At 41.6% G+C, this 10418-nt stretch overlaps 1 protein-coding gene across 1 annotated transcript; it reads right to left on the bottom strand.

The window, feature by feature from the left end:
* Nucleotides 1–742: 742 nt before the first annotated feature.
* DAPL1 (death associated protein like 1) lies at nucleotides 743–7871 on the bottom strand. Its single transcript, XM_036386886.2, has 4 exons — nucleotides 7735–7871; nucleotides 4174–4261; nucleotides 2496–2559; nucleotides 743–1006 (listed from the first exon to the last, which is right to left on the bottom strand). Exons 1-4 carry the CDS (start codon nucleotides 7778–7780, stop codon nucleotides 887–889), a joined length of 318 nt encoding a protein of 105 aa, XP_036242779.1. The 5' UTR covers nucleotides 7781–7871; the 3' UTR covers nucleotides 743–886.
* Nucleotides 7872–10418: the final 2547 nt, after the last annotated feature.

Here is a 10418-nt window from a genome sequence, read left to right as displayed (position 1 = left end):
GCTCCACAACCAACTCCCAACAGCAGGACAGTATTATCCCCTGGCTCTATTGTCCCTGCTGTCACTGCAAGCAGGTCATGGCTCAAGGACGTTGCCTGGACTGGGATTTACACTTGTTCCTCCCCATTTCGAAGCTTGACCCTTCATGATCGTACTACTGCCAGGCAGTGCTAAGTCTCATACACCATGCTACCGAGTCCAAACTCCAGCCATAGCATTCTCTGCACCTTGGCTCCTCCCTGCTACCTGCCCTCCTATGCCAAGGGTTCAGCTCCAAGTCAGGTAATTCTTCCATTTATCCACCCTAGCCCCAAACAGGTTCAAACAGACTGTTTCCACTCAGTTCTCCCTGCTTGCTGGATCTCTGCAGAGGAGCTCGGTTTCTTACAGAAAGAAATGCAAACAAAAAATACTTCTTTCATTGCACAGAAATCCTTCACAGGACTTTGTGAATTACTTATCATGCAGTAAGCCTCAGGCCTGCATGGAAAACCTCAGGCTCAATTGAAAGAAGCCCCATGTCTCTCAGTCATGCTTTCTTAGAATCAAGTTCACATCAGCTTTGCTACTGTTAAACTAAAAAAAACCCCAAAACAATAGGGCTGACAGTTCCCATTCCTTCACTCAAAACTCACAGAGTAAGTGAAAATTAGACTTTTTGGCACTGAGTAATTACTACATACCAGTAACACCGGGTTAGAGAGAAGCCATGATATAGTAATAAATCCTGAGTACGTTTAGTAACTCTTCTCATATTTTATTGTCAGTAACAGAAACACAGCAAGATACAAGGCACACAGCTTTTGAGCACTTCACCACAGTGTGCTAAGTGCTATATAGAATAGAAACTCACTTTTGAGTAAACATAAGTGTTTTAATGATTATCTTAACATTTCCGTGGCTGTTGAATAATGTAAATTCTTTTAGGCAGTATGAACTTCTCCAAGGTAGGTTGTGGCTTTTGGTGAGCCACTTGTAATGTTGCTGCATGGATTTTGTGGCTCATCTGTAACATTAAAGGGGGGAGAAAAAAGTTGTGATAGAATACAGATTTTAAGCTATTCTCATTCTAAATTTTATCCTATTAAAGTAGTTTAAAAGGAGCAGTAAAACCTAAACCCACAAAAAGTTCAAGTGATCAATACACAGAACTCATGGTAACTTGGTATATTTAGTTATAATTTCTGTTTTCAAAGTGATATTAGTCTGACTACCTTTAGGGAATTTTTGATTTTTTTCTTCCCTCGTTTAGTAGCTCATAGAATGATCTTCCAAGATAAAGAAAACACAGCAAATAATCAGTATGTCAGAGTTAACAGTAAGTTGAATCAAATTCTTATTTTCCCAGGTTCAAAATCATAATTATTACAGTAACTAACTATCACATTCTAAAGTAGCAAGGAAGTTTCATATACAAGATTGTGGAAACCAGGAGGAGAAGGAAATGGTGGGTCAGAACAGAGGGCATGAGGACAGGTGGAAGAGAAGGAGGATGAGTCGTATCTGTTCTTCATTAAAAAGTCTAAACAAAAATTCAAGATTTACAGGCTAAATCTATGAATACAACTGTTGATAAAAGGCTTGTGTTGAAATTATGCAACTGATGTTTTACTGGGCTCTAGGGATGAAGAACTCTTGTATGCTTCAGAGTCTGAACATTGCAAGTGTAACAAAGGGATGATAGCTGTCAGATCTTCAGATTACTATGCAAACCGAAGAGCTGCTTGTGAAATCAGCTCTTCCAAAGGACAGGGGTAAGTCTGCACCAACAGCCTAATAAGACACAGGACAGGAGCTGTAAGCATGTGATAAACAGAAGGGTCCATTACAGCTGTGGGATACAAGATTTTACAAGATCCCGTAGTATTCCTAAGGGAGAAGTCAAAAGGTGCCTGAGTGAGTGATTTCAGGCCTCAGATGGCACAGCAAGAGGACATGCTGTGGCTGTTGTCTCGGGGATCATTCCCAGAGCAGGACACTGGGTCACCATCCTGGTGTCCCCAGCACCTGCCACCCACCTCTCTCAAGCAGCTCCGTATTTCTGCTGGACCCTTCTAGGAGTCAAAGTGATTTCCGTGGTGGGATAAAGCACTGAAGACAAGGTTTTGCTCTGCACTGTAATGCCAGCTTGGCCAGACACTTAGATGCCACTGGTAATTGTTCCCCATATTTCACTAAGGCTAGTGCACGATGCCACTTTACAAGCAGGACACACCTCGCTGCTTGGCTGTGCTTCTCTGCACAGGTGAGCACAACTACCCAGGGCACGCTGCAGTAACTAGGAGAGGAATCACAGCAAGGAGAGAAGCCCAGGTACTTTTTAGCCATCTAGCAGCTCAGCCACGCAAGCACTACAGAAATAGGTTATCCCAAGAACATTTAGTGCCAGATGAAACACCTGCAACTGCCAGACACCAGTTTAAGGAAATTTCACTTTTTAACATTTTTTCCTGTTTAGCTTTATAAAGAAACCCTGACTTTTCTTTCAGACTTACTTTGTTCAGTGCTTCTGCTACCAAGACACCCACGTTCTGAGGTTTTGCAAAACTGACAATAGCACTGTAAAGCAGAAGAAAAAAATATTTAGCATTTCCATCTCACAAAAACGCAAAGCATTTGTCACTTTCATTTTCCGGACTTAATACAAAACATTTTGCAATATAAATTTAGGATTTGGAGCTAAATCTTTTCATCACGTTAAAAACTATGTCATATCAAAAAAGGCACGCTGTTTCAGAATGGAACAGCAGAAAATCTATGACAGGCTCATATTTTTATTCAGATATACAAGAAACTGTATATGAAATATCCTTGAATATCTCGAAAAGAATTTTTTTTGTACACTGTGAAATAACTTCTCAGAAGCTGAGCAGTTATATCCCAATCTACAAAACATTTTCTTGATTCCAATTTAGACCCATGAAAAAAATTTACCCTCTGCTTTTGGAGAGTGTTTCCTTTCACAGCAACTATTTGTCACACAAGAACTTTTTTTTCACAAGATTACCCTATTAACTTCTCCATATTCCAATGAATAACACCATGTTACCAATATTTCACAAATAAACAAATCTGTGGATATGAAACAATTTACTTCAGCAAGAGGAAGAACTTCAGATGGCACATTCTCCTGATGAAACCATTATATCCACTGACACATCTGTAGCTTAAAATGGAGTAGTGAAAAATCATTATAAAGCCCAAATATCATAAATGTAACTCTTAAAAAAGTAGATATTGCTTAAGTTAATGATTCCGTGGATTAGGCAAGACATTTCCTACTGACATTTCAATTTAGCAATTGACAGTTTGCTACACTGACAAATATGTTATTTAAGATCTGTTTATACCATTAGGTAACTATGACTATGGAGAAGACAGGTAAAAAAATTACACCCAGACAATTGGCAACAAGTGAAAATAAAAAGCTTCTAATCCCAGAAAAAAAAAAACAACAACAACAAAAAAATTCAGGAACATCACAAGTCATTCAAATTTTACTGTCATATCCTTATATTGGTTAACTTAACTTTTTGTTAAGTGACATTTAAGAAAAGTGCAGGTATTTAGGAAAAATGTTCAGTCTTTGAAAAAGCTGCAAGAAAATACTTGTTTTAATGACCACATCAACTGGTGACTGTTATTTTATTCAAAATAGAAGTATGCCTTCATTTTCAGGGCAAAACAGTTTGGTTAACCTTATAAAGTAGCAAACAGCAAAAGCCAAATTAGATTTTAGATTGAAATAGGGGGTATAGCCTATACAGGAGATAAGACTCTTCCTTGGGGGAGTTGATGTGGGTTTAATTTCCTTGAGAATGTGGACAGCCTAAAGTTCATTCCTATTTCACTGGAAACTGTTTGACCATTCCTTTATTAGGCACAGGTATGTAATACATTGTTTTAGTTTCTGTTCCATAAAACATGACAGTAGAGATGAGATCCAGCCTTTGCCTTTCATTGCAAGGCACTATCCTTGAGTTTTGAAGTTGTTGGGTTTTGGGGTTTTTTAAGTCAATACTTATTTCAATATCAGTCTTATTTTATCTACAATTTGCACAAGATAATTAAGAATTAAACTCTTGTAGAATAAGAGTTCTCTTTGTTTTCAAGGATCATTGCCTATGAACTTGAACTACAGGGCAGGGGGAAACAGGCCCTGCATTGTAATACCTTGACTTTTCTTTTCCTGGAAGTTTCGCATTTTTCTCAACAGGTCCATTTTCTTGCTTTTTAGACACTCTCATACCTCCAGCTTTAACTGCAAGAAGAAAGTGAAATGTGAGTAAAAATACCTACAGAACTATATACCACATTACATACACAAGAAGAGAATAATTTTACCCAGGATTACCATTAACCAGAAATCATCTTTCAGTATTTAGCTCCATGCTTTACTTGTACACACACATACACAGGAGTAGCCAAAGAGATGCAGCAAAGGCTTCAAAATTCTGTGTCACAGCAGACTCAAATCAACTTCCAGACACCATAAATCAGGAAATCAAGAGTGGTTTCAGGCACCACTAACTATATTAAACCATAACACCTTACTATGTTAATATGCATTCTTCCCTAGAAACTAGTACATCTCTGATTTGTATTTTAAAAACAAAAAAGAAAGCCGAACACCATCTGAACACTTTCAGGTTTTTGAACAATGTGACTAACAGCAGTAAGGGCTTCATGATCAGTTCAGGACATCCCAGAACCTATTTTATAATGCAGATAAGAACCAGACGTATACTCATCTTGTACTTGTGCTCCAACATGTTTAATTATATTTTATTAACATATCTGCCAATCACAAAACCAATTAGTACTAATTAAGCTACAGGCGACCTAACAACAACAATTTAAGTTCTGAGGCATATCTGAAAATTGAATTCTGAACAAAGAACACATAAAGTTATCTAAAACATTCTCTTGAAAGAAATACTTTCTCCCTCTTCAGGAGAGCATTTTAAGTTTTAAAACTGTAAGTAAGAAAGAACAACCTTAGTGTTTTTTTCTCATCCTATTTAGCAGGTTGCTTCACCTCTCAGCAAGACTCCTATTCTGATCATGAACAATCAAGGCTAGAGTTTTAATTTGAGGAAAGGAGAGAATAGGGAAAGGTTTCTAGAATTACTTAACTAGCAAGCAGGAGAAATGCATTTGTATCCATCTGTAACTAATGCCCATTTTCTACCAAATCTCCTGACCATGTATTTCCTGGTTGCAGGTTTAATTTTAGAAACAAAAATTCTCCCTCAGTCATGTCCAAGGGAGCTTTATAAGATCAGACTTATGCTATAGCTAGACTTGGCTTTTCTTCTCTTCCTAAAATGACATACATACAGTTAATTATACTGCTGTAGAAGCAGCAAATTCTTTGCCCAGCCATCTTACAGCTGCAAATACACTGGAGACCCACACTGAACCTAGTCCTTCTGGCAGCCTAACTGTAAAATTAAAAGTATCTGAAATGGAAGTTTCAACCATTTGTTTCCAAGTATCTACCAGCAAAGAGAACGGAGACTCTAAATACCCTCAGCTCACAAGGTGTGAAACTCTTCCTTGTCTTTGAGGCATCTTCAAACTAAAATGACAAAGCATGTTAAAAAAAAACCTAACCAAACAACCACAAACCAAATATCAACAACAAACCAGACCAAACACACCAAAAAAAGCCCTGGCATCTTTCAGGATCTCAGAGATATTCTCAACATAATTTCTCTTCATATAAATTCATCCAGAACACAACACAGGTTATCCCAAGTGTTCTCCCACACATTGATAGGCTCTCATCTTTTTAGGAACCAGTCAAACCACAAACAGGAAAACCACTAAAATTTTGGAATTAGGTAAAAAAAAAAAAAAAAAGGAAAAAGGGAACTGAACCTAGACCTGCAGCTTTTGGTTTGGGACCTTCCCTCACATGCAGGATTGGCAATTTCTAGATACAAGCATTGTTTTTAGTTTTAATTTAGCAGGGCAAGGAGATCCAGACAGAAGCAGACATTTTAACACTATGAGGCTTCACACAAAGCACAAGGGGAGCTAGACAAGGAGGAGAGAAATACCGAACGTGGGAAGAGATACTGAAACATAGACAGTCTGGAATTGTGTCTATTACCACTAGGCCCACAAAACAATGTTATCTATAGTGATTAAACATAACCCATGTTCCTTTCCATCTCTGCGCTGACTTGAAACTAGCCACTAGGAACAGCTGTCCCACCTGTTCACACACTTCCATGGTGGGGGAAGAGTTAAACACAGATGCATCTGGGATGCTCCACAAAGCTGCTTTGTAATTTGGTTTCCAAAGCAATAGAGAGGTATGGCAAACTTTTAATACAGAGTTCTATTTTGTGGTTTTTATAAGTGACCTGTTAGCCATGTAATCCAACAGTTAAGTGACAAAATCTTTACTAATTTCCATTTTTAAAAGACCATGCATTTTTAAAATAAAACAAGAGAGTAAGGAGGTACACTCCTTTTTATGCTCCCCTCTCAAAAAAAAAAAAAAACAAACAACCCAAAACAAAACAAAACTAACCAACAACAACAGCAACAAAACAACATAAAAACAAACCCAAGTGAAAACAAAGCTTGGCTGAATACTGGTCAGAATAAACCACTTACTCTGCTACCTCCACCCCTCGGCCAAGCTGGTCCCCACTGCAGTCACACATAAGCTTCACCAGGACTTTCTTGGAGACTTGCAAATCTCCAAGTTGCAGAATACTATCATGCAAGTTCAGAAAGACCAGTACCTGCTCCAGGTCACTGACTGCAGCGGTTTAAAGCCCCTTTCAGGTACAGCTCAACTGTCCCTGCCACACACACAAAAGTCCAGGAATGGACTAGAGACAAGATGAAAAATTTATTTACATCCCAAATTCATGTAGAAGTATGCTAAAAAAACCTCCAAACAAAAATATTTCCAAGAAAACAAAACCGTTCTATGGGGTGCAGGGAGACAGACAAGTATGCGCTCCTCAGACACTAACTGCTCCTAATAAACCGAGGGGAAGTCCCAACCAGTTTAAAGACTTGTAGTGACGGTTCCTCAGGTATCAAAGGCTGAGCCTGCAGTGACTGTCCTAGCAGCGACTATCTCCCAGCTCCAAAGGCTGAGCCTGCAGCATCTCTGCGTGTGCCCCAGACCAGGCACCCACACACACACAGAGCTCACTCACTGGTGTGTTTGAGAGACAGCTCCGCACAGCTCCCGGGATGGCCCAGGAGCTGCTCACATTGTATGCATCTACACGCTCCCCTAACAAACACATGCGCTACTACACTCGCCACTACGTCCTTAAAATCGCGGTACTACATCCTCAGAGCCGCCACACAGGGAGAGCGGCGGCTGGAACAGCAGGCTCGAAGGCTTTCTCACAGAGAGATCTATCTCTGTGAGGCGGGGGGGGGGCACTTGGTGCAGGGGAAGTAAATTCTTCACCTTACTACAGGAGGCGCGGGGGATACGGCTGCAACATTAAACATGGACACCCATTTCTCTCGCTATATCTCAATAACGCCCGATCACCGAGCGGCGCCAGCCGCACACCCGCCGACCGAGGGCACCCGTGACGGGGCGGTGCGGGACCTGCTGGGAAGAGCGGGCCGCGCACAACAGACCCGCCTCCCCAATTCCCGGTCCTCTCCGCGGAGCAGCTGCATCTGTGTGGGACGGTGCCGCGGCAGAGCCCCCCACACCGCGCCCGGAGCGGCCCCGGCCCCTACCTGCGGGAGGGCGGCGGCCCGGCGGGACACTCTTCCTCAGCACCATGGCGGAACCGGGAGCGCCGGGAACCAAGCGGGGCAGGCCAGGGCAGGACCACGGAACTGCGCAGGAAACCGCGCACCGACCCGAGCGGCAGCGCCTTCGGCGGTTCGGAGCGCTTGGGGTGGGGCGGGGCGGGGTCCTGTGAGCGGGGAGCGCTGTGAGGGGCGGTACGAAGCCGATAGTGAGGGGCGGCAAGCGCTCCGAAGGGAGGTGTGAGAGGCGGAGCGGTGTGAGGAGCGGCGTGAGGGCAGGTGAGAGGGGTAGGGGACGGCGTGAGGAGCGGCGTGAGGGGTAGGGAGCGGCGTGAGGGGTGGTGAGAGAGGCGGGGAGCGGCCTGAGGGCAGGGTGCGGTGTGAGGGGTGGCGTGAGAGGTGAGGAACGGCGTGAGGGCAGGTGAGAGAGGCGGGGAGCGCTGTCACGGGCGGGACTTTTAAAAATATTGCTAGAGAGTCAAAGAACTTGATTTAGTGAGGTAAATCTTACCCTCTTCAATCAGTAGTATCTGCTTGAGACAAGCAAAACATTGTCATTCATATGCCGTCTTTTAAAAAATCTATTACCTTAACAAACATTGACGTTTTACACAACATATTAGAAACACAAAACCAGAAAATAGATACAGCCAATCTGGAATTATTTACTGTATTAACTCCTCAATGTTTTCATTTTCGGTATTTAAAATGACCAAAAAAAAAAAAAAAGAAGGAATTATCTTTTAATGTTTACCATCTATGCTGTAAATTATACTGCGGATGAAGCAATCTTCATCACAAAAGTTGTCAGTTTCTTGAAGCTGTCAGTGGCGGTGAGATTTTGTATTACTGTACCACTGTAGCGGTACCGCCGGGTCTCCAGAAGGATGAGGCGGTGCCGGGCAGGTGTGAGGCAGCAGATGCATCCCACGGGCTCTCACAGCGTTCCGAAGGGATGTGGGTGCCCGGGGAGGGAGACTGGGGCAGCGCCCGAGCCCCGCCGGCTCCGGCTCCTGCTGCGGCGGCTGCGGCTGCGGGCGCGCTGCTCACGGTGCCCGCCGAGAGAGGGCGGCCCTGCCTCTGCTGCCGCGGGCTGGGCTGGGCTGCAGGCAGCTGCTGGAACCATCGTGCGTACTGTCAAAAAGATTTCCCTAGACTGCTGTAAACACGTTCTGCTTTGCTGTGCTAAAGCATTTCATCACAAAAACTTGCTCTTTTAGGGAATCTGAAAGCAAAACTCGAAAGAAGAAAAAAAATTGTTAAGTCTCGTGATTTATTTGGAATTGTCTTATTATTGGATGTCAATGATTAAGAAAAAGGCCAGAGGGAATGTAAAAATAGGATGTGATTAAGTCGAATCAGAAGAAGGGGGAAATGAAGTAAAAAAAAAAAAGGAAGAGAAAATAGATTAAGAAACCAGTAGGTATTTATAGCACAACAACCACCTTACGAGTGACTACTGTTGGCTTGGATCTTTAAAGCAGAAAAAATGAAAGGACATCCAGTCTAAACTAGATCTCTCTGATATTTAATTCTGTATGTATGAGGCAGGAAATAGTTTTGAAATGCAGCAATTTCCTCCCTAGAAAAGCAACTTACTTTGCAAATGTTAAAGTTGATAGTGCTGCAAATCTCTGCCCATAAGCATTTAGCCTGAAGTGGATGATGGCAATTTTGATTGGGAAAATAAATTCTTTTACATAAAATGATCTGCAGGAGAGAGAACAAAAGAACCCTACTCTGAAGTACTTGGCCAGGAGTAAGGGGTTTTGATATTCATGTTTCTCTGCCTCAGCAGAGAAATACTGATTTTTTCAGTTTGTTTACCTGAGCTGTTTGTTAGTGTACAGATTGGAGAGGTGAAATTTCATTACTTACCACATAAGGCAGTCATGTAGCACAGCTTTGGTGCGCTGCCTAAAGCATTAATAATGATAAGGTTTAGTGCCATTGTACATCTGTTCTAGGAATTCTTGGGACAAGCATGCGAACTTGGTTTAAATAAGAAATTTTAAGTTCATGTTGACTTCTTACCATATTAAATATAATATGCCATTTCTTTTTTTCTTTTTCTTCCACCCTCTTTACTTAATTTCCTTTGTCACTTGGTATATCTTTAAATCAGAGGCTGTTGTGAAGTGAAACCATATTTATATAGTACTTTTTAGTGCACCTTATTCTTGACAGGCAGCCCTTGGCACTACCTCAACAATGCCACTGTGCCAGCTTAGATTTGTAAACCCAACTTTATGTAATGATTTCATTTATTTAGACTTTTTTTCTGTTTTCATTTAGACTTTTTACCTGTTGGAAATTGTTAGACTGGTTTGGCTGGGTGAGAAGAATTAGCAAGAGATTAATCCTTCTGTGGCTGTGGGATAGTGCAGTTGAAATCTCTTGCTTTTCCTGCCATCCTCAGTCCCATTTCCCAATCACGTAAATACCAAACTTCAGAGATGTTCATCTGATGCTGGGGATAGGTTTATTTTAATGATGGTAATTTGTGAATGACTGAATTAAAAATGAGTTTATATTGTAATGGTTCTATATATTTTCAGAATGTGTTTTTTTTCATAACAGAGGCAGATGTGGGAAAGCCTGGGGACAGACACAGAATTTTAACTGTGATAAAGAGACAATAGTCATTTAAATTTTCCTGAGTGGTGCTC

Source organism: Molothrus ater, chromosome 7 (genome assembly GCF_012460135.2).
Source record: "Molothrus ater isolate BHLD 08-10-18 breed brown headed cowbird chromosome 7, BPBGC_Mater_1.1, whole genome shotgun sequence".
Classification (NCBI taxonomy): Eukaryota; Metazoa; Chordata; class Aves; order Passeriformes; family Icteridae; genus Molothrus; species Molothrus ater.
Note: the sequence above shows the minus strand (reverse complement) of the source record. Positions and strands in the feature narration are given on the sequence as shown.

Excerpts from the sequence above, each read along its gene's own strand:
- DAPL1 (XM_036386886.2), bottom strand. The coding sequence starts at position 7,780 with ATGGTGCTGAGGAAGAGTGTCCCGCCGGGCCGCCGCCCTCCCGCAG. Across the intron at positions 4,262-7,734 it reads GGGCCGCCGCCCTCCCGCAG|TTAAAGCTGGAGGTATGAGA; the intron begins GTAGGGGCCGGG and ends TTCTTCTTGCAG. Across the intron at positions 1,007-2,495 it reads TAGCAGAAGCACTGAACAAA|ATGAGCCACAAAATCCATGC; the intron begins GTAAGTCTGAAA and ends TTAATGTTACAG.